The sequence below is a fragment of the Thermothelomyces thermophilus genome, chromosome 4 (genome assembly GCF_000226095.1).
Source record: "Thermothelomyces thermophilus ATCC 42464 chromosome 4, complete sequence".
Classification (NCBI taxonomy): Eukaryota; Fungi; Ascomycota; class Sordariomycetes; order Sordariales; family Chaetomiaceae; genus Thermothelomyces; species Thermothelomyces thermophilus.
The window spans coordinates 2,297,200-2,318,592 of NC_016475.1; the positions used below are offsets into that span (position 1 = coordinate 2,297,200).

Consider the following 21,393-nt stretch of genomic DNA (forward strand, 5'->3'; position numbering starts at 1 on the left):
GAAAGAACACACCCCCCTCCCCAAAGCAAGGTCGATTTCCGTGTAGGGTTCCTTTCCGCGCGGCGGCCATGGGCAGGTCGCGGCTTAAATTCTCTCCTGATGTTCTTTTTGGTTATAGAAATTGACACTTCTTAATGATAAATAATAATCCCTGACTGACCCTCCATCTCTCCTTCCTCGCCACAAAGAGACTCTGTTGTTGTGCAGTCTAGGAGCGCGCATCGATTCGGTAACGGCACAGGGACCTCTCCTCCTCCCTCTCCTCTTCTGTCCTCTCCTTTTTTTTGGGAGTCATGAAGGGCACATCGGCGTTGCAGCTCCTTCTTGCTGTCGCCGCGGCGGTGGCCCCCGCCGGGGCGGCGACGGCGTGGAAAAATGTCAACATTGGCGGCGGCGGCGGCTTCGTCCCGGGCATCATCTTCCACCCCAAGGAAAAGGGGGTGGCATATGCCCGGACCGACATTGGCGGTCTCTACCGGCTGAACCCCGACGACGACTCGTGGACCCCGCTGACGGATAACCTGGGCACCAACGAGAAATGGTATATCTATCTATCTATCTATCTATCTATATATATATATATATATATATATATATATATATGTACATATACATAACTCTGCGGAACTGACGCTGACTGAACTAACAGGGGCCGCTGGGGTATCGATGCCGTCGCCGTCGACCCCCAGGATGCCGACAGGGTCTACGCGGCCGTCGGCATGTACACTAACGACTGGGACCCCAACCCGGGCTCCATCATCCGCAGCTCGGACAGGGGCGCCACCTGGGAAGTCACCGAGCTACCCTTCAAGGTGGGCGGGAACATGCCGGGCCGCGGGATGGGCGAGAGGCTCGCGGTCGACCCGGCCAACTCGGACATACTGTTCTTCGGCGCCCGCAGCGGCAACGGCCTGTGGAAGAGCGCCGACGGCGGCGTCACCTGGGCCCGCGTCGAGTCCTTCACCAACGTAGGCACCTACGCGCCCGACCCAAGCGACGCCACCGGCCTGAACTCGGACCTGATCGGCCTGACCTTTGTCACGTTCGACTCGACCTCGAACGTGGTCGGCGGCGCCACCTCGCGCATCTTTGTCGGCACGGCCGACAACAAGACCGCCTCAGTCTACGTGTCGGAGGACGCCGGCGCCACCTGGAAGCCCGTCGAGGGCCAGCCGGGCGCCTTCTTCCCGCACAAGTGCGTGCTGCAGCCCGAGGAGAAGGCGCTCTACCTGAGCTACAGCAACGGCGCCGGCCCCTACGACGGCACCCTGGGCGCCGTCTACCGCTACGACCTCGCCGCCCGCACCTGGACCGACATCACCCCGGCCTCGGGCGGCGACCTCTACTTCGGCTTCGGTGGCCTCAGCGTCGACTTGCGGAAGCCGGGCACCCTCATGGTCGCCACCCTGAACTCGTGGTGGCCCGACGCCCAGATCTACCGCTCGACCGACTCGGGCGCCACCTGGTCCAAGATCTGGGAGTGGGCGGCCTATCCGGACATGAACTGGTACTACGGTCTCTATGTACGCGCGTTTCTTCCATCTTCTCTCCTTTCTTCAGTTTTATATATATATATATATATATATATATATATATATGTATTATTGTTTCTAACTTACGTTTAGACCGATAAAGCCCCCTGGATCAACGCCGGCTTCATCTCCCAGGACACCAAGCGTCTCGGCTGGATGATCGAGGCCCTCGAGATCGACCCCCACGACAGCGACCACTGGCTGTACGGAACCGGCCTCACCCTCTACGGCGGCCATGACCTTACCAAGTGGGACACCGTGACTCGCAACGTCACCATCTCGTCGCTCGCCGCCGGCATCGAGGAGATGGCCGTCCTCGGCCTCGCCTCGCCCCCCAACGGATCCGAACTCCTGGCCGCCGTGGGCGACGACTGTGGCTTCACCTTCCGGGAGAGCCAAGACCTCGGCACGTCCCCTCAGACTCCCTGGATGAATCCCATCTGGACTTCGACCACCGACGTCGGTGAGTACATCTCTCTATATTCCTCCTCATCCTCCTCATCCCCCCTTTCCTGTCTCCGCTGTTTATGTTGCATCATTGATCCGCTGACCCGCGAGATCCACCCTCCCTCCTCCCCCCCAAAAAAAGACTACGCCGGCAACGAGCCCGATCACGTCGTCCGCGTCGGCAACTCTCAGGGCGCCCCGCAGGTCGCCGTGTCCGAGGATGGCGGCGTGACCTGGAGCGCGCACCCGGGCGCCGACGGCACCACCAACTCGGGCACGCTGGCCTACTCGGCCGACGCGGACACGATCGTCTGGTCGTCTGGCAGCGCCGGCGTACTCCGCTCCCAGAACCAGGGCGCCTTCGCCGCCGTTGGCTCCCTCCCCTCGGGCGCCACTGTCGCCGCCGACCGGCGCAACAACACCGTCTTCTACGCCGCCTCGGGCGCCTCCTTCTACCGCAGCACCGACACGGGCGCCACCTTTGCCAAGGTCGCCTCCGCCTTTGGCAGCAAGGTCGCCGCCGTCAAAGCCATTGCGGCCCACCCGGTCGTCGCTGGCGAGGTCTGGGTCGCCACCGACGCCGGCCTGTTCCGCAGCATCGACTACGGTGCCACCTTCTCGGCCGCCTCCGGCAGCATCACCGATGCCATCCAGGTCTCCCTCGGCAAGGGTGATGGCTCCGCCTGGAACGTCTACGTTTTCGGCACGGGCCCCGAGGGCACCAAGCTGTACGCCTCGGCCGACGAGGGCGCCACCTGGGTCGACATCCAGGGCGAGCAGGGCTTCGGCTCGCTCTCTGCCAACAGGCTCGTCGGCAGCGGCAACGTCGCCGGCCAGGTCTACGTCGGCACCAACGGCCGCGGCGTCTTTTACGCCAAGGTATCCCTGTCCGCCGCCGCCAACTAAACTCGGCTTCCTTCTTTGGCCGCGCGGACTGAGGAGGAGGAAATACTAGGAAGGAGGAAAAAGGGGGGGAGGGGGAAGCAATCAAAGGGAGGTCAGCTGGGTCATACTAAGTTGGAAACACGCTATTCCATCCAACTTTGCAGATTTTGAGTTTCTCTTCTTTCATCGTATATATGCACTTTCAGGGAAGAGTACATACGTCAGTTTATATATATATGTATATGTATATATTCAGAACATAAACACAATGTTGTCTCCAGTGTTTTAAGGGCCTGGAGATCATCTCGCTTCTTACTCTCTCGTATTTACTCCTATTGGCCATTGGCTGCCTTGAAAGAGTCCGACAACGCGAAGCCCTCGCGTGCTACAGCGGTGATCGTGCCTTGCTTAACCTATCACAAAAAAATATTGCTGCACCTCTAAGCAGTCCAACTCGCGACTTTCCCACCCAGGTGTGTTTTTGTCAGGGGACAGAAACACTGTCGAGATTGGGGCCCCAGGAGGGAAGCGAGAGGTCTTGATTCTTAGCCAGTCAAACGATATATCACAACTTACTGTCGTCTGACGATGGCCTCCAGGACGTTCTCTGTGACTACCTTGACTTCTTCGCAGGGACTTTTCTTTGGGCGGGCGGCATTTGGCTGGGTATGCCCATGGCCCAAGCCACCGCGAGAAGCCAAAGATGGATTAATTAGTTAGTCCACTGCAGCGAGCTAATTGCTCAAGGGAAATGATGCATTACGTGGTGAATTTGAAGCGGTTCTTGGGCACACATTTCCAGCAGAGGACTATGTGTATGTGAGGGAGATAGAATGGAAGGCCGTGTCGCCATTCCCCCCGATAGGCCTCATCAAGATTGGGGAGGAGGATATTCCTTACGAGGAGCCGAGAACACCAAATAGGAAGACTGTTGTTCCGGCGGGGCAAGCTGTCCAAGTATTATATCGCACGGAGGTGAAGTTCAACTCACTGCCTACTCGGAAGCTCACGCAATGCGCTATCAGCATCTAACTTAGTTAGCCTTCCGTTAACACAGTCGATCAAACTTTTGCTTTCCCTCCTTCCTCACAGCCGAGCCAAGCCTGACTGTAAGACGACTAACGAGGACGAAACCACAAAGCGCGCGCCACAGCGCTCATGTATGTATGTACATACATACGTACACAGAATTTTCATCTCCCAGCCCAGACCAGGGCACTCCTCCATTACGCCCATTGACCGCCACCCGGAAGGACACACCGCCCATGCCACGCCGCCCCTCTTCCCTTAGTTTGCGAGCACCAACGAAGGAAGAGAGAAACAGGGAAAAAAAAAAAGGAAAAGAAAAAAGAAAATCGAGACCGTGCCCGACCTTGCTCCCCAAGGCGGAGTCCGGTGACTCATCTAGCAAAGCGCTCCTCCACAACCGCGGAGACATGCAAGAACGTCCGCAGAATAGATATCGCCATTCGGTATCATCCCAGACACCGTTCATCCCGTTGTGGCCGTCGCCGCCCTTTCCGTACGGGCACCCCTATCTTCACCCAATCTGTTGTTGCCCGCCATCTCTCCCTTTCAAAAGTCGACCCCCGCCATCCCCGGTGAGGCGAAAGACGGCATCGTTGAAGCGACATACGTCCGACCGGGACGATGGAGACGCCGACGATCGAGATAGCTGGGAGAAGAGTTCGCTCATGGTTGCATACTCGAGCCCTGGAGGGGTCGAAGGGCCCTTTCGCTGCCTTTTTTTGGGGAGACTCGGTTATCATCTCCGGCCTTTATACTTTTAAGGCGTCAAATATTGCCGCTTGTAGAACCGATAGGATGCATCCAGTCAGTTGCGTCCCCCCTCCACCTTTTTCTCACTCTGTGAATTTGGCAGCGTCCTACTTTTCGTGCGCGCCAAAAGCATCGCCGTTGTTGCTGTTGAACTGCAGGGCACCTCCGTCTTGGACTTCGGTGGAAAAGGACTCTCACGTGTGGGGGGTTAATCATCTCCCTCCCACCGTCGGCCAAGGGGCCCCGGGACCGGGACCGGGCCCGACCACAAGAATAATGGGCCGTCTCAATTCGGGAGGGCAGCGTCACTGTTCCACTTGCATTCTCTCCGAGGCTTCGTTCTCGCCGCCTTCGCCGCCTTCGCCACCTTCTTCTTCCCAGCCGGCGGTCAATCCCAGGATGCGGGCGTACTGCACCGTCAAGCGCTGGAGGTCGCGGAATTTGCCTGGAGAAGGGGTTAGTATCCATTTAGAAAGGGTGTGAGACAAGAAGCAAAAAAAAAGAAAAAGAAGAAAGAAAAAAAGAAGAACCAGAGAAAGAAAAAGGAAGAAAAAAAATTATTCCAAGACTCGACTCACCAAGGATGAGAACCACCCCCTTCAGCAGCTCTCTCCTGTCCCACCCGCACAGCTTCTCCTCCCGGCTGAACCACCCCTTCCCCTCCCCTCCGCCGCCGCCGCCGCCGCTCCCCTTCTCCTGCAACACCCCGCCGACGAGGGAGTTCAGCAGCTCCTCCACCTTGCCTCGCAAGCCCTCGGCGCCGATGCGCTTGGCGTACATGAACAGGTACAGGCGGAACTCCTCGCGGGCGCCGAGCGCCAGGGCGCCCGCGATGCGGTTCTCGAGGTGCGCGACGCTGACGGTGCTCTCGAAGCCCTCGAAGCCGTCCTTGGACAGCAGCGTCTTGATGAGCCGCTGCAGGGTGAAGGCGCGGCCCTTGAGCAGGAACTCGGTCGTCGTGTGGCGCTCGAGGAACGGGATAATGCCGGCCGAGACGTTGACCTCGTCGGCCGCCGCGCCCTTGTCGGAGGGCGCCCCCGTCGTGCTGTTGGTGGTAGTAGTAGTGGTGGTGGTGGTCATCGTCGTCGTCGTCGTCGTCGTCGTGGGGACCGGCCCGACGGCGGTCGACGACAGCGCGCTGATGGACGAGTCGTTGCTGTTCCAGTACTGGCTGCCCAGCGCCCACCACGACTCGGACAGCCGCTGCCAGGCGTACAAGGTGGAGGAGTAGTAGAAGCCGTCGCCGTTGCTCAGGGTAACGACGATGGCGCCCGTGCTGTTGAGGTGCGCCGAGGTGACACCGGGCGCCGGGGTGGCGCCGTCCGGGGAGAGAGAGGTGACGGCGATGTCGAGGATGGGGGCGAGCGACACGGGCGGGTGCGGGGCGGACATGGTCTTCATGTTGAGGACGTGGCAGAGGCCGACCGAGGTGATGCAGAGGAGCCAGTGTTCTCGCGACTCGAGAATGACGGGCTGGGACTCGAGGATGATGCCGTTGAGGAGCCTGCGGCCGGCAGGGGTCCAGGTATGCAGGGAGCCGTCCTCGCAGGCGGCCGCCCAGAAGTGTTTGCTTCCGGTCACGAGGAGGATGGCTCGCGGAAGGAAATCCTGCCACAGCCGTGCTCCGCGTTTGGAGGCGGTGATGTGAGACGGCTCGCGGGGCTTGACGGGGTTCCTGGCCTCGAGGATGACGTTCTCGGGGACCCTGGACGCCTCGTCGAGGGTGGACTCGCCCTGAAGGACGCCCCGCTGGAGCGGCCGGACGATGTGCGAGCGCACCTTGGGCACGGCCAGCCTGACCTGGGAAACCGAAATAGCGGGGTTGATGACGGCCGGCCGGAGGAATTCCGGTGTCGGCACCACACCCTGGGCCGGGGTAGTCGGCGGAGGGGGCTCCAACCCCTCGGGAGTGTCGACCAGGACCGGTACGGGGCCGTTCGATGGCCGCTTGGCCGCTGGCTCGTCCTCTTCCTCTCCCTCCAGTGCGACGGCCTTCCGCTTGTTTCCCAAGAGCAGCGCGGCGATGCCGCCTTTGGGCAAGCCGTGAAACGGTTTGGAAAGGTCAAGAATTGCTTGTGGTGTATCGCTTTGTGCTGGTTTGGTCGATTTGGCGCCGACCAGCTGCGACTGGGGCAGAGATAAGAGACCGGTAGCGGATGAGGAGACCAGTAACGGAGCGACCCTCTTCTTGCCGTCCTTGGTGACCTGTACTCTGGACTTCAGCTCCGCTATCCGTTCGGCCGTTTTCTCTGCGCTCTCCTCCCCCGGTGCCGCCTTGGGGCCTCCTTCTTCCTTCTGTTTTTGCTCCGGGGCGCCGTTTGTCTCGCCGTTCTTGGCTGACGACTTGGTGCCGTTGGTCGAAACCGGTCTGCCTTTGTCATCCTCGGTCTGGAAGTCTCCCATCAGAGCGCCCATCCTAGACTCGGCCCCGCGCAGCTCCCCTTCTTTGCTGTGGTTCTCGAGGTGTAGCCCATCCACATCCTCGGCAGTCCCCATGCCCTTCCTCGATCCACCGTACTTCTGCAGCGCCTTGTCGTTCTCCTCCGAGGTTGCCACCCAGCCGAGCTCACCCGTCTCGAACTTGACGGCGAGGATGGTGCCGTCCAGACTCGAGGCGAACAGGGTCTGGCCATCAGGGGTCCAAGCGAGGTCGGAAATGGACTTGGACGCCACGTCCTGCAAGATGACGACCGGTCTCGACGTGTTGGTGTTCCAGATGCTCAGCGTCTTATCCTGCCCTGCGGACGCGATGACAGTTACCAAGCTGGAATTGCCCTTGTCCGATCCGTTCTCGCCGGGTTTCTGGGTGTGAAACAGGCGGGGAGAGAACATGCAGACTTCGGTGGGGGCCTCGTGGCCGATCAGGTTGATCTCGCTGTCCCACCTCGTGCGCTCGATGATGGCGACGCTGCTCACGGGCCCGTTGACCGCGTTGGCGGCCGCGATGTGGTTGCCGTCTGGTGACCAGCTGCACCTACGGAAGTAGGTCGTGAGCGGGGAGCTCTTGAATGGTGCGCTGATCGTCGTCTCGAGGACAAAGTTGTTAACCATGTCATGCTGAGTCGCGTTTGGTGGTGGCGGGGTGAAGCGGAAGATCTTGATGTGTCGGTCGTCGCCCGCGGTCGCGAAGAACTTGTTTGCCGGGTCGAACGTGATTCCCTTCACGTGGCTCTGGTGTACAGCGATCGTCTTCAGCTTCTCAAACGTGTGTCCCGACCACACCACCACCTTCGAATCCAGGCCCACAGAGACGAGGATGGAGTTATCGTATGACCAGGCGAGATCCTGGACATCGCTGTCATGACCGACGAGGCGCTTATGGGTCTTCCAATTCTCGACCGGCGGGGGCTCGTTTGTGCCTGCAAAACGTCAGCCGCCGAGCTTAGATAGATAGGTGCGCAGCGACCCCATCTTCCAATTCCCTACCGAAGGTCGCGGCGTGCGAAGGCGGGTTGCTGTCGAGCTGGTAGATGCAAATCACTCTATCGTCGGCGCCGGACGCAAGGTAACGGCCGTTCGGAGAGAAGCGGACAGAGTGGATAGTGCCTAAATGGTGGCTCATGTGACAGAGCTGTCGTGGTCTGCCGGAGTCAGGTTTATCGGCGTTGAGGATGGCCTCGGTCGACCAGATTCGGACGTGGCCATCTGTCGCGGTTCAGCAAAACGATTCGACAGTGGGGGGGGGGAGGGGGGGATCTGGATCAGGTCGGCGCACCTCCACCAGCGGTAGCTAGCCTTGAGCCATCGGGGGAGATGTGGCAGCTGTAGACTTCAAAGTCCTTTTGCTCCCCTGTTCAGGTTCATCGGAATTAGCATGACTTGCTGCGGAAAAAAAAAAAGGCACACCAAAAAACCCGAGGATTTGCGCTCTGCGTGCTTACCACTATGGCGTAGCCATGAAGGCTTGAGGATATACATGCTGTGTGGGAGGCGTCAATGGACGCGACACGTTCATGTCGAAGCTGTTGAGCGGATGTTGGAGTGAGCGCCCGTCGCAAAGGCGATCGAGATTCGCGACCAATGCATGCGATTTGCACGGCGCCCAGAGGCGTGGCACGCGCGACGCTAGAAGACGTGAAACTGTGGCTAATCAGGCCCAAAACGGTGCCCTGATTGGTTCCAGGTCAGCTTGGACCTTGCCTGCCGCGGCCAGCAGTGGGCCGGATTTCACTGGTCAGGGATCCGTCACTGGTTTAAGACAACTAATCCGTACTATACACATTCAACCCTCACTTTCTGACTTAACCCTGGATTATTGTTCTCTGCGGCTTGAGTAATTCAATAACAACAGCCAAATTATATACCAATCGGCGCTGAGAGACAGAACTCAAACCGGTCATAAAGGTGTAGGTATATATAGTACGCTACGAGGCAGCCTTACCACGAAGGTCCGTCCTAGTGATGCAAAGCAGCTGCTCCTAGCCGCCGTGGGTTGAGCCCCCCGTATGCTTTCACAATTCTTTTGCGCCAGACTCGACCAAGGAGACATTCACAAGTCGATGCACTCTAATCGCAAATCACATTACCCCTAAATATACTCCGTGGGTAGGGTGAAGCCTTTGGTAAATCCATGTACCCATTGCTCCCTCTTTCCACTGCTCAGCAGAAGCGAGAAACCAACCAAGCGCTTTGTTGGCAGAGGTAAACAAAAAGAAATAAAAGAGATCCAAAAGCGGAGGTAAAAACCAACGGAGGAAAGTGACGGGGCCATCCAGGGAACACATAAGCACACAGCGATAGGGTATACAGCGTCTTGTCCAAAGGGGAAGATGTCGGAACAACAGTCTCAGGGAAGGGCGAAGATACGGGCAAGTCGTTTCACTTGGTAGCGGCGGGCTCCTTCTTCTTCGTCGTCGTCGTGGGCTTGGCCTCCTACGGAAACAATCGGTCAGTAGACAGGGCTAATGTGTTGCCAACGGTGGAGGAAGGAATGATAAGGCCGGCGGTGTGCCCTCACATGGAGGAGGGTCATGGGTGATGAAGCAAGGGGAAAAGAGCGCGTGCGGGAGGGGAAGGCTGGGAAGCCGTGGATCGGAGTGCTACCTTCTCGGCCTTCTCGGCCTTCTCGGCCTTTTCGACGCTATTCTGCGTTTCCTTCTCGACCGATACCGCCTTCTTCTCCGTCTTCTTCGCGGCGGATTTGACCTACAGGGGCGATTGTCAGTATCAAGAGAAGAGAACTACACGACCAAGAAGGCGGGTAAGGAGAGCTCAATGTGTGTCTACTTTTGTGACAAAGCCCTCTTTCTTGGGTGCTTTATTCTTGGTCACACCGATAGGTTTGGCGCCCTTGGCCTTCTTCTTGGGTGCTGCCTTGCGGGTGATGGTGGGCGCGGTGTCGATGACTGGGATAACGCGCGGCTTGGAGTTGCCCGTCTGCGACCGTGTCTCGCGAGCCATATCTGCGTCCGTACTTCGAGCGGGGAGTCTGCGCAAAATGTCAACATGCAGCCATTTGTGTATACCAAGAGAGCGCAATTTAGGCGTTGATGGGAAGGAGTAAAACGGCTGGCGAAAGCTAGGAGCGGTGTGTTGGTTCCCCTCGCCCGCTGTCGCATGAACGCGCAATCTGTCACAAGAATTGACTCACGGTAAGGAGGGCGATACTGGCGATAAGATGCAACAAGAAGAAGGGAAAAAAAAAGGGTGTCCAGCTCGGAGATGCCCTTTCCAGCCAAACGATATCGGACGCTGTTGTAGAGAGAGAGAGAAAGAGAGAGGCAAATGTGGGTGGCAGAGGAACATGGGGGCTGGTCCCGGGTGGTGTGAAGCGACGCCAGCACCACCCGCCTATCGAGGTCGGCTGCGGCCTCCTTCCCCGGAACCCTAGCAGAGGCTTGCGGTCCCAAACTCCAAGCGCTGTTTTACGGAGACCTGGTATGTTTCATGGTCTGCGCTGTTCCTCGGGCTGCCGATGCAAGGCCTTTACCTTCTCAGGGGTTTTTATCTCCTTAGTTCTCGAATACGGACTGCGCTCCCAAAGCATCGTGCTCTCAAGTCCATGATAGCTCGAGATTCACCTGAGCCCTTGCCACGCGCCTGCTAGCCTTCGACCAAGCGTCGCAATGCCGCATGGCAGACGGAATTTTTCATTGTTTTCATAGGTCCATTATCACCAGTTCTTCAAGGTCATGGATTTCCCGGCGATGCCGTGGCACTGTTCCAAAACCTAAGAGGGGTTCAGCACACCGAGGAGTCGCTGCTGTCGAAACCCGCTGAGCTGTCTGGGGATAGATCCATCAGGTTTGAATACGTGCAGAGCACAACAGAACCAACTAAGGTTTATGGCGGTAAAGGGAGACCACGATGAATGCTGGCAGAAGAAGGGAGGCTGAATGGAGATAGGTCCATGTGTGTGGTCTCGGTGCTGATTCCCAGATTGATGTTCAGGAACGGAGTAACATGGAAGCGGACCTAAGACAATTAAGATGCAGTGGGTGTTTCGGTGGGGTCTCGCTTCGGACCGCTGCGCGGGGAGAGGTCCACCGGCTAACGGGCACTAATCGACAGTAGTAACCGCCTTGGTTGGGACCGTACTGTACTGCACATATATACCATACGTTCTTCATTTGTGATGGGCGTTATAGGCACTACTTGCAGTAGCAAGTCCAACACGAATATATTCCGCATCTTGACTGTAGAGTGCAAGAAGTGTATGTCCGAACCGCCTTCTTTCGAAGGCTCCGAACTCTCTTCTACCGCCATTGGGGCTAGCTTGCCATGTCTGAATTTGCCTAGAGATGAAAGAACGAATGCCACCAAGCTAGCTCGACAAACTGTATGATCAAGTGAGTCCCTTTTTTTTTGAATGGCTGGCTGACAAGACCACTGATCACACTGAGCTGACAGACTGACAATAGAAAAGATACAAGGAAGAAAGAAGTGCACATCCTCACCCCATCAACATTGACAAGCTCGCAATGTACCGAGGGAACTTATACATTACCTTACCACCGTAGGCAATCCGTAGTGTAGACCAGCGTTTCCCAGAGGGCCGGCAGTGGGCCTGCTAAGAGCGAAAGTAAAGTACGGATTACTACTATGTAATCCGTACATACATACATACCTGCTTCGTGTGGAGCCACATGATGCAGTCAGGACTGCCAGGCAGCAGCGGGGCAGTGTTTCGAGCGTATTCCGTACTTTACGGAACACTGATCCGTCACTAGTGTATCCGGACCTCCTCTTGCCGCCTGTTTCACTTCGTTCCCAATTTCCCTCCTTGTGACTGGCACCAACCTAAGACTCGTACAAATATATCAACTCTCGTGACTCCTGTGGCGACACTTATATTGTTCATGTCGGGATGGGCGCTAAGGCTCCAGAGCACGAGCGTAGTGATGGGCATGGTATGTAATCTTTTTTTCCGGACCAAGTCGAGTCGCGCGACAGCGGGCTCACTCTCCCAGGAAACCCGCCCAGCCTGGATACGTCCAACTCCATCTGCGGAGGGGAGCCCCGCGGCTCGCACCAGCGACAAGACGGAGATGGCTGTCTCGGAAATGGCGGGGGTGACAATGATGACGATGACGACGACGGCGACGACGACGACGACAACGGGAGTGACGGCGACAACCACCGTGACGTAGACCCAGCTGCGGCAGATGGCCGAGCGAATAAGAAGAAGCGCAGGAAGCGCAGCAAGAAGAAGTCCAAGAAGAAGAGCAAGGCGAACGCGCCCATCGAGCAGTCCTGGCCTCCGAGGATTCCGCTGGACCAGCTCTTCCCTGCTGGCAACTTCCCCGAAGGCGAAGTGCAGGAATACCAGGCCACGGCACGGACTACGGCGGCGGAGATCCGCTACAACAACCGGCGGAAATGCTGGGAAGACGAGACCTTTCTCGGCAACTACCGCAAGGCTGCCGAGATCCACCGTCAGACCCGCCGGTGGGTGCGGGAGACGGCCAAGCCCGGCCAGTCCCTCCACGACATCGCGACGGGCATCGAGGACAGCGTCAGGGCGCTGCTGGACAATGCCGGCCTGGGGCCCGGAGACGGGCTGAAGTCTGGCATGGGCTTTCCCACGGGCCTGTGTCTCAACCATCAGGTGGCCCATTACACGCCCAACCCTGGCCAGAAGCCGGTCGTGCTGCAGCAGCAGGACGTCTTGACCGTCGACTTTGGCGTTCACATCAACGGCTGGATCGTCGACAGCGCCTTTACCATGGCGTTTGACCCGACCTATGACAACCTCCTTGCCGCGGTCCGCGACGCGACTAACACGGGTGTGAAGGTAAGTGGGGAGCCCTTTGCTCCGCAGAACACGCTGAACCCGGCGCTGACTTTTCCTCCCCTCCTCGTAGACTGCCGGAGTCGACGTCCGCATCAGCGATGTGAGCGCCGCCATTCAGGAAGTCATTGAGAGCTATGAGGTCGAGATACGCGGCAAGACGTACCGCGTCAAGCCCGTCCGCAACCTCTGCGCTCACGACATCAAGCAGTACCGCATCCACGGCGGCAAGTCCATTCCGTTTGTGAAGAACCGCGACCAGACCAAGATGGAAGAGGGCGAGGTGTTTGCCATCGAGACGTTTGGGTCTACCGGGCGTGGCTACACCGTTGATGACGTTAGTCCCCACCCCCCCCCCCCATCTTCCCCCGCCTCTCCCGGCCGAGCTAAGAAGAGAAAGAGTGGACTGGGCTGGCTGACTGACTGACTTGACGGCTTGAGCAGGTTGGCGTCTACGGTTACGGGCTCAACTACAATGCCCCGCTTAATGTGCCCGTGCCTCTGTCCTCGGCCAAGCGGCTCCACAAGACGATCCGAGAGAACTTTGGCACCATCGTCTTCTGCCGTCGCTATCTCGAGCGTCTCGGCGTCGAGAAGTATCTGGCTGGCGTAGGATTGCCCCGTTTGCCGTCGAGTAGAGTGCCCCTTTTGCTGACAAACGAAACATAGATGAATTGCCTGATCCAGAATGGGATCGTGGAAGAGTACGTGCCTCTTATGGACATTAAGGGGTCGTATTCGGCCCAGTTCGAGCACGTGAGTCTCCCCCTGGATCTCTTTTGCTCTCTGAGATGCGTGTCCTGACCTTGTCTCAGACTTTTCTCCTTCGCGAGACGCATAAGGAGGTCTTCAGCCGTGGAGACGACTATTAACATGGGTGATTGTTGTTGTTGGTGGTGGTTGTGGCAAGTCTAGGCATTTGGTATCAACTTCTTTCTTTCCTACCCCTCGGTGTTGGTTTTTTTTTTCCCCATGGGGGTTGTTTTCCCAGCACTGTTCACGCGAATGCGGAGGGGTGTCTCTTAGTACGATGAATCCAAAACCTTCCCCACATACTACCACCTCGTTCGAAGCACGCCGTTCCCCCCAAAGCAGGCATGACACGAGAGACGGCATCACTGGCCCGGCCCGAGTGGCGCTCTGGAGGTTGCTGTTGATCACAGCGACCCAGCCTCCCCGCGCCGTTCTATGCCAACTCTACACACTGCCTTTGGGCTCGTTTCCTCATCATTGACATCTTCTTTCCCCCCCCCCCCCCTTTCGTTTTCACTCCTTTCGTTCTTCCTTCTTTCTTTGCGGAACATATCATCTCCATTTGAGCTGGGCTGAGGCTAGTCGTTGAGCGATGCTCCTTTCCCACTTATCCTTTTATCCCACCTGACTCGATCACCATTGCCTCAACGGCTTGCTCTCGGCCCGGCGGAGAAATCCTTCCATGAGACTATTCCTGTTCCATACTGAGGCATCCAACTTCACAAGATTGATCGCTCTCGCGTTCTCGTGTGATTCGGCGCCCGCCAGTTCTTCTGCTTCCTTCGCCTGTATTCCATCAAGATCAACGCTAGAGACTTCCCTTGAAGGAAAGCACCTGGTTGGCAGTGGCGCCAGCCAACACATGTTTCGACGCCGGTCGATATGCGCCCCATCCGCTGAGGGTGCTGAGGTGGCCGGCGGGGACACTGTCATTGGCGGCAAGCAACGAGTCGGTAGGTGATGACGTCCCCGATGCGGATCTCACAGGTTCAAGTCGGCGACCACGCGATGACAACATCTGCACCCCCACTGACGATGCGGCCGTACATGGGCATGTCAAATTCCGATCAGCGCGTCGAGATCTGGTCGCCGGCGGCTCGGATGGCTGCCGGGACCGCTCCAGCCGGTCGGTTCGTCCAGGCCCACGAGGCGGCGAGACAAAAGCAGGAACGCGGGGGGACGCAGATCGTATGTACCTTTGAAAAGCTTATTAGATTTTGAAGTTTGACAGATGCACGTGGGGATCTGCCGACAGGGCTGCGATTTCACCACCATGCCAAGCAATGTCGTGATACCACGCTTCTTCCCGAGCGCCTTCGGCCTTCCCTCCTGTCCGTCACCTCCTCTCATTGGACAGTGGACAAGGCAAGCTTCCCGGATTCCGCACATACACTATTACGTTACTGTGTACATTGCTCGTATAGTGCACACACCAAAACACCAAGGCTTGTATCGGCAGCCCTTACCATGCGGCGGCCTTCTGCACTCTGTTTCAGCTGACATGCATTCCCCGGCAATGCATCAGTCATGTCATTCCGTCCCGTTTGCAGGAGTAAACCATAAGGTTGCCTTGATCGTGGAGTGCCTGACCATCCATCCATGTATGTACATACATCGATATATGTACGTACGATCTTTTTTTTTTGGGGGGGGGGGGGGAGGAAGAAGGGGGCTGCAGCCTACACACAGATCCGCGGATCAATGACCACCACTACCAGTGGCTTGCGGAACACAAGTTTCCCAACGGCGGGCGTGGGACTAAATGGAATTTCCTGATTCTGACTTTGAGCTTTACTGATCATGTTCGACAGGAGTAAGTTGTAGCTAGGTAGTCAGAATCAGCATCTCTCAACCCTGGACGAAGCACACCGACCGACATGGATGCGTTCTCTGCGGTGCGCCTCCCGCGCCGTGCTTACCATTATGGCGCCTCTTTTCCGGGCTGCGGAATAACGTCTCCTGTTCAGGGCACCCACGCTCTTCACGGTTTATAAAACTCGAGAGCTTGCATGAGCGAAGTCGGGGGGGGGGGGGGGTTGGCACGTCTCTCCTGGCTCTGTACACCAACTACACCTTAGTCGCGGCCGATCACTACTTCTTTCTGCTACGTCCAATCTCAGCTGTTACCAGAACAGCGAAAAACCACCAGCTTGCGTGCTCTGTAACAGAAATGTCGCGTCGAGCTATGGCGGTGAAAGGGAATGATGGTTGGGTGCGAAGCTGGCAAGACGAGGAGAGAAGACGTGTATAAAGAGAGAGAGAGAGCCTCCTGGAGACTTGCTCGGGCCCCTTTCCTTTCCTCGCCGCCACCACCATCGTCAACAATCTGCTCAGACTCAGCGTCATCCCGAGGACACCTTGAGATTCGTGGTCAAACTTCTCAAAAAATCACCGAGCTGGTCGGTCTCCCAAGGCTTTCCGTCATCATGAAGTCCTCACTTGCCCACCTGATACCGGCGGCCTCCCTGGGCCACGCCATCTCCATCTCCCTGCCCCCGCTCATTCCTTCAATCCCCGGCGTCACGGAGCCCCTGAACGACCTGGCTCCGCCGCTGCCCATCCTGCAGGTTCCCACACCCCCGCTGGACAGCCCTCCGTTCGAGGCCAGCGATATCAAGCCCAAGAAGATTGGCTACTTCTGGACCGGCGCCGGTGACAAGAAGCACAAGGGTAAGTTTTGAGATGATTGGAACGCAGGTCATCTTCGTGCCCGCTTCTATGTACTAACGTAGAATGTGCTCCTCCAGACTTCCTCGCCACCTACAGTCTCGATGACGTACGTAAAACGAAAGAGAACTCTTTCCTTTTGCTCATGCCACTTGTAGGCTAGTGGCATCTGACTGACTGGTTTCCAGGACACGTTCGGCACGCTTCTGTGGGTTACCGACGTGCCCACTAGCGGAAATGATCCTCACCACCTTGGGCCTTCGCTTGACGGCAAGACCCTGATTGGGGGCGGTCTCCTGTCCCTGCTCAAGACTCAGGTATGTACGGTGTGCTTTTTTTTTTTTTTTTTTTTTTTTTTTTTTTGGGGGGGGGGGGGGTAGACAGCGGCCACCATGGCGTCGCTCGACAAGTTCCACGCTGACTCGAAGGGGCAGGACACTGCCTTCTACTTTGACACGTCCAACCCGTACCGGCCCAAGTTTCTCAAGAGCAACCGGGCTCTCCTCTCGTCCATCACGGACGAGATCCGCGCCAAACCCGACGGCGGCTTCTTCATCACCTACATGGGCTCGGCCGTCGGCACCTCCCCCGGCCGTCTGGTCGAGACCGATGCCGAGTTCAACGTGATCCACGAGTGGCCCGAGGACGTAGAGGGCACGCTGAACATCCTCGGCCAGCAGTTCAACCCCCACGGCCTGAGCATCGACTGGGAGAGGGGCAACATCCTCACCTCCGACTTTGTGGAGCCCATCAGCATCCTCAAGCCCAGCCTCGGCATCAAGAAGGCCAACACGCTCCGCCTGTGGGATCTCAAGACGAAGAAGATCCTCAACACCATCACCATTCCGAATGTGAGTTTTGCCACGATTACCTCTCTGAATGGAAGAAAACCAAAAGTGGGAGGGGAAGGGAGGGCGGGGGGAATAAGGTCAACAGTGTTAACAGATACTCATATGAATAGGGCGGCGGTATCCAAGACGTCAAGCACATTCCTGGTAACCCCGAGGGTGCCGCTATCGCGACCGCAGTCCAAACCGGCCAAGTCTGGATCATCTACCCCCAGCGCAAGGACGCCAACGGAAAGCCCGGTGTTGCCGAGCTGCTGTACGACCTCGGTCCCAAGGCTCGTGACACCACGGCCATCTAGTAAGGCACCCTCGCAGAAGAGAACCGAAGAATCGAGAGAAGGGAGGAAAAAGAAAAAAAGGATCTGCTAACAAACCCTTCCCCCCCCCTTTTTTTTCTTCTCCAGCTCCGACCTCACCCAGGACGGCCGCTTCCTCTACCTGACCCTGACGACGGCCAACCACATCGCCGCGCTGGACATCAGCGACCTCGGCAACGTCAAGCGGCTCGACGACCCGGACGAGGACCAGCCGACGATCGGGCCGCACTACGTCAAGGTGACGCCGGACCAGAAGCACCTGCTCGTGACGGACTACTTCGTCCAGACGGGCTCCATCGGCCTCATCAACACCCCCGCCGACTTCAAGGCCCTCTACATCGACATCCTCGACGACGGCAGCCTCGCCTTCAACCGCTCCATCGACTTCAGCCGCGACTTCGCCAACCGCGGCGGCGGCAAGCCCCACTCCTCCGTCGTCTTTGACCTGACGGATCCCGAGCACCCTCTCTACTACTAAACGACATTCTTTTTTTTTCCTCTTTTTTGGATTTCCTTTTTGATTTCGTCTCCGTAGCTGGCTGGTGGCAAGTGGTTGGTTGGTAGCCGGTGGTTGAGGGTGGTCTTTGTGCTGCTGTCTTCTTTTCCAAAACCACCCCCAATTTAGGGGGGGGCCTTGTAAATAACAATCCTTAATGTTTGCTTCTGAATTCGACGAGTTCTGTAATCAGAGGGCAGAACAATCCTTCCATATCGAAGCTCCCTTGTCCTCGACCGATAAACAGTAGCGGTCTCTCGTGATCGACTGGGGATGTGTTGGTCTTGTTTGTGTGGTTCCTGAGGAACGGCTTCAGGGCGACCGGAGTTCAGGATGAGTCAACTCAGGTACTGTACTTCGGTTGACAGGGGGCAGGGGTTTGTTTCCCTCCTTCCACAGTCGGCGGTAGCTGTGCTGAATCCATGAATGACACTTGTGTCCCATACTGTGTAATGTCATCGTTCGAGGTCGGATGCCAAGACACGCAGAAAAATAACGTTAAATGCTCCTCCTCGCTTCTTGATCCCGAGCCCAGCGCCGAAACAAACTCCAGTGACTCATTGGCGGGCCGGTGCGCGCCCTTCGCGTACTTGCCCGCTCAAATGCAGTAGTGACTTCCGTCAGATAGCCAGTCATTGAGGGGCCTTCCTGTCTCATATTATGGGGTATAAAAGACGCGACTCGGTGGCATTTCCGTATCCTCCTGCGCGCACTCCGCACTCAGGTCGGCTCAAGAGACTCGACTCTTTTCAACCTATCACTTTCCCCTTCCTCACATATGTCTGAGAATTCTAGGACCTAGACTTTTTTTTTTCCTTTTTTTCCCTTCTCGATCAGACAGGATGCCGCCGCCCACCGAGGAGATTCGGAACTGGACGCGCCGGTTGCCGGACAACAGCAGTTATACCATCTCCACCGACCCCTCACTCATCCAGCTGGACGCCATCAATGCCGCCTTCGACACGGACATGGTCTACTGGGCCAAGCCCCTACCCCTCCCGGCGCTGAAACGCTGCGTCGAGCAGTCACTCTGCTTCGGGCTGTACTTCCACGAAGAACAAGAAGAAGAAGAAGAAGAGGCAAACAGATCAGCAAGTCCGTCATCTCCTTTTCCTTCCCTCTTCTTCTGTCTCCCGTTGTATTATCGGTTTTATGGTCCCTTGGTTGAAAGAAACCCGGACGAGATATGAAAGATGAACAAATAGAGTGTGAACTTCACACACCTACCTACCCGTCTTCAAATAACCAAACTAACAACAGCAAAAAAAACATGAACTTTTACATCCCCTCCCAACAGACACAAAAGAGGCTGCTGATCGTGCGGACAAGGCTCAAGAAGACGCAGCAGCGGCCCCCGCCCCCGCCCCTCCGAAAAAGAAGAAGATGGTCGGCCTCGCCCGCGTTGTCACCGACTACGTCACCTTCGCCTACCTGACGGACGTGTACGTGCTGCCCGCGCACCAGGGGCGCGGCCTGGGCCGCTGGCTGATGGCCTGCCTGGACGAGGTGCTGGCCTCGTGGCCGGCCCTGCGCCGGTGCATGCTCCTGACGCGGGACGAGGCCGCCGTGCGCATGTACGGCGCCACCATCGGCGCGCGGGTGCTCCGCGGGCGGGCCGCGAACGACGACGTTGGTGGGGAGCCGGACGGGAAGGGGAAGGGGAGCCCGAAGGAAAAGGGGCTGTTCATTCTCGAGAGGAAGGGGCCCGGGATCGGGTTTACGGTTGGGGAGGGCGGCGGAGGCAGGTGAAAGGGCGGCTATCAAGTCTTTTGTCAAATTTATCTTCCTTTTCTTTCTTTCTTTCTCTCTCTCTCTCTCTCTCTCTTTCGGTGATGTCTATTTGGTCCATTCTATTGCGGGCCTTGTTCATTTGGATAGAAATTATTTGCCCGGTGGTTTCCCGTACGCGCCGCCGTTGGCTCTCCTCAGCTCAATTGCCCGTTTGTATGGCGGTGCGGTAGGCGGCTGGACCGGATCGAGAGAGACGTGGTCATCGGGTAGTTTGTAGGAGGCGTCCGAGTCGAAGGCGGAGAGATCGCCGCACGCGACGAAGGGAGCGATCCACCGGGTGTCCTTGTCACGCGGCTCAGGGCAGAGATCGTCGACCTCGACCTCGCAGATTCCGTCTTCGTCTGTCGTCCGTGTTGTCCGCACAGGTCTGGTGTCCCAGGCACCCGTGTCGTGGTTTTGCATGAGGACAGGAGCCGTGGTGGGTGCCGATGCGTTTCTGGCTGCCAGCATCTCCGGCAGCCGGCTGCCGACGCCGAGCGGCTCCGCCAGGCTGGCTTTGAACCCCTTTGGCGGTCGGAAGTTGATGCAGACGATGAAGGCCTCCACGCTGCTCGCCCGGGACGACCGCGGCTTGGCCACGTAGACCTTCTCGAAAAAGATCTTGAGCTGCGCATAGAGCAGGTCCACGTTGCGGCCGCGGAAGATCTTGGCGACAAACTTGCCGCCGGGCTTGAGCACGCACAGGGCCAGGTTGAGGGCTGCAAACAACAGCTGCGACTGGACATAGATGTCGAGGTCGTGCAGGCCGGTCACGTCGGGGGCGCCGTCGCTGATGACAAGATCGACGGGCTGCGACGCCTGCGGGTCCATGCTGTTGGGGTCATAGTCGGGGTCCAGGGCCTTCAGGAGAAGCGGGACGGTGGCCGGGTGGGTGATGTCTGCGCGGAGCGTGATGATCCCCGGAAGCGGGCTGATGGGTTGCAGATCGATGGACACAATCTTGACGTCCTGCCGAGGCTGGGGTTGCTCCTTCGGCGAAGCATCATCCCCTGAGCCGGGCTTCTTCTCCTGGCCAGGAGCCTCATCCGAGGGAACAATGTTGAGCATGTGTTGACGGAGCTTGGCTTCCCGGTCCTGCCAAGCACTACGCCCGAATTTCTCGCCCTTTATGAGCACCCGTGAGAGTACTTGAGACCAGCTGCCAGGAGCCGCGCAGAGATCGACGACCCGCGTGACATTCTCAAAGAGGTTGAACTCTGCCAGGGAGAAGGGGTCAGTCAGTCAACGCAAGGTCTCAAGGGAAGAAAAAGTGACTTCGTGCTGCAGCTGCAAGTATAGTTTACTCACCCTCATCGAGTTGTAGTAGCTTGAATGCGCTTCGTGCACGCCATCCCTGCTCCTTTGCTAGCCGATAGTAGGCGTCGCGCTTGTCTTTGGACGATTTTCCCATATTAGTGCGAGGGTGATGGTGGTTGGTTGCTACGAGTCTTGCGAGCCTCTAAAAAAAAAAAAAAAGGGAAAAAACAACCCCGCGATCACTCCCAAGTCACTACTAGACGTGCCGATGGCTCAGCCCTTCGAGTATCTAATAGAGGATAAGTGCAAAGGTGTAGAAATTCGCAACGACTTCTTACGATGAGGGCTTCGAAGAATACTCGGTGAGGTTGGAGGCCACCCTGGTGCTCTCATCCAGGGTCTTGTGGGTTAA

General features: G+C 57.5%; 7 protein-coding genes across 7 annotated transcripts; 4 read left to right on the forward strand and 3 right to left on the reverse strand.

Moving 5' to 3' along the window:
- Positions 1-32: 32 nt before the first annotated feature.
- On the forward strand, positions 33-3,172 carry MYCTH_116384 (glycoside hydrolase family 74 protein). The gene is made up of 4 exons (XM_003664124.1): positions 33-541; positions 650-1,523; positions 1,626-1,995; positions 2,122-3,172. Exons 1-4 carry the CDS (start codon positions 294-296, stop codon positions 2,883-2,885), a joined length of 2,256 nt encoding a protein of 751 aa, XP_003664172.1. The 5' UTR covers positions 33-293; the 3' UTR covers positions 2,886-3,172.
- Positions 3,173-4,801: 1,629 nt separating this feature from the next.
- On the reverse strand, positions 4,802-8,635 carry MYCTH_2306691 (uncharacterized protein). Its single transcript, XM_003664125.1, has 5 exons — positions 8,525-8,635; positions 8,359-8,433; positions 8,070-8,288; positions 5,222-8,002; positions 4,802-5,088 (listed from the first exon to the last, which is right to left on the reverse strand). Exons 1-5 carry the CDS (start codon positions 8,559-8,561, stop codon positions 4,949-4,951), a joined length of 3,252 nt encoding a protein of 1,083 aa, XP_003664173.1. The 5' UTR covers positions 8,562-8,635; the 3' UTR covers positions 4,802-4,948.
- An 826-nt stretch (positions 8,636-9,461) lies between these two features.
- On the reverse strand, positions 9,462-10,043 carry MYCTH_102652 (uncharacterized protein; the record flags this gene model as incomplete). The annotated part of the gene is made up of 3 exons (XM_003664126.1): positions 9,462-9,515; positions 9,687-9,788; positions 9,870-10,043. 3 exons carry the CDS (start codon positions 10,041-10,043, stop codon positions 9,462-9,464), a joined length of 330 nt encoding a protein of 109 aa, XP_003664174.1.
- A 1,757-nt stretch (positions 10,044-11,800) lies between these two features.
- MYCTH_2306697 (uncharacterized protein) lies at positions 11,801-14,494 on the forward strand. Its single transcript, XM_003664127.1, has 7 exons — positions 11,801-11,992; positions 12,053-12,876; positions 12,947-13,210; positions 13,318-13,482; positions 13,543-13,629; positions 13,689-13,795; positions 14,353-14,494. Exons 1-6 carry the CDS (start codon positions 11,950-11,952, stop codon positions 13,743-13,745), a joined length of 1,440 nt encoding a protein of 479 aa, XP_003664175.1. The 5' UTR covers positions 11,801-11,949; the 3' UTR covers positions 13,746-13,795; positions 14,353-14,494.
- A 1,558-nt stretch (positions 14,495-16,052) lies between these two features.
- Positions 16,053-17,936, forward strand: MYCTH_94999 (uncharacterized protein; the record flags this gene model as incomplete). Its single annotated transcript, XM_003664128.1, has 6 exons — positions 16,053-16,296; positions 16,359-16,402; positions 16,482-16,610; positions 16,728-17,144; positions 17,255-17,439; positions 17,546-17,936. 6 exons carry the CDS (start codon positions 16,053-16,055, stop codon positions 17,934-17,936), a joined length of 1,410 nt encoding a protein of 469 aa, XP_003664176.1.
- Positions 17,937-18,704: 768 nt separating this feature from the next.
- Positions 18,705-19,769, forward strand: MYCTH_2306702 (uncharacterized protein). Its single transcript, XM_003664129.1, has 2 exons — positions 18,705-19,049; positions 19,291-19,769. Exons 1-2 carry the CDS (start codon positions 18,797-18,799, stop codon positions 19,701-19,703), a joined length of 666 nt encoding a protein of 221 aa, XP_003664177.1. The 5' UTR covers positions 18,705-18,796; the 3' UTR covers positions 19,704-19,769.
- Positions 19,770-21,180, reverse strand: MYCTH_2306706 (uncharacterized protein). Its single transcript, XM_003664130.1, has 2 exons — positions 21,033-21,180; positions 19,770-20,941 (listed from the first exon to the last, which is right to left on the reverse strand). Exons 1-2 carry the CDS (start codon positions 21,133-21,135, stop codon positions 19,836-19,838), a joined length of 1,209 nt encoding a protein of 402 aa, XP_003664178.1. The 5' UTR covers positions 21,136-21,180; the 3' UTR covers positions 19,770-19,835.
- Positions 21,181-21,393: the final 213 nt, after the last annotated feature.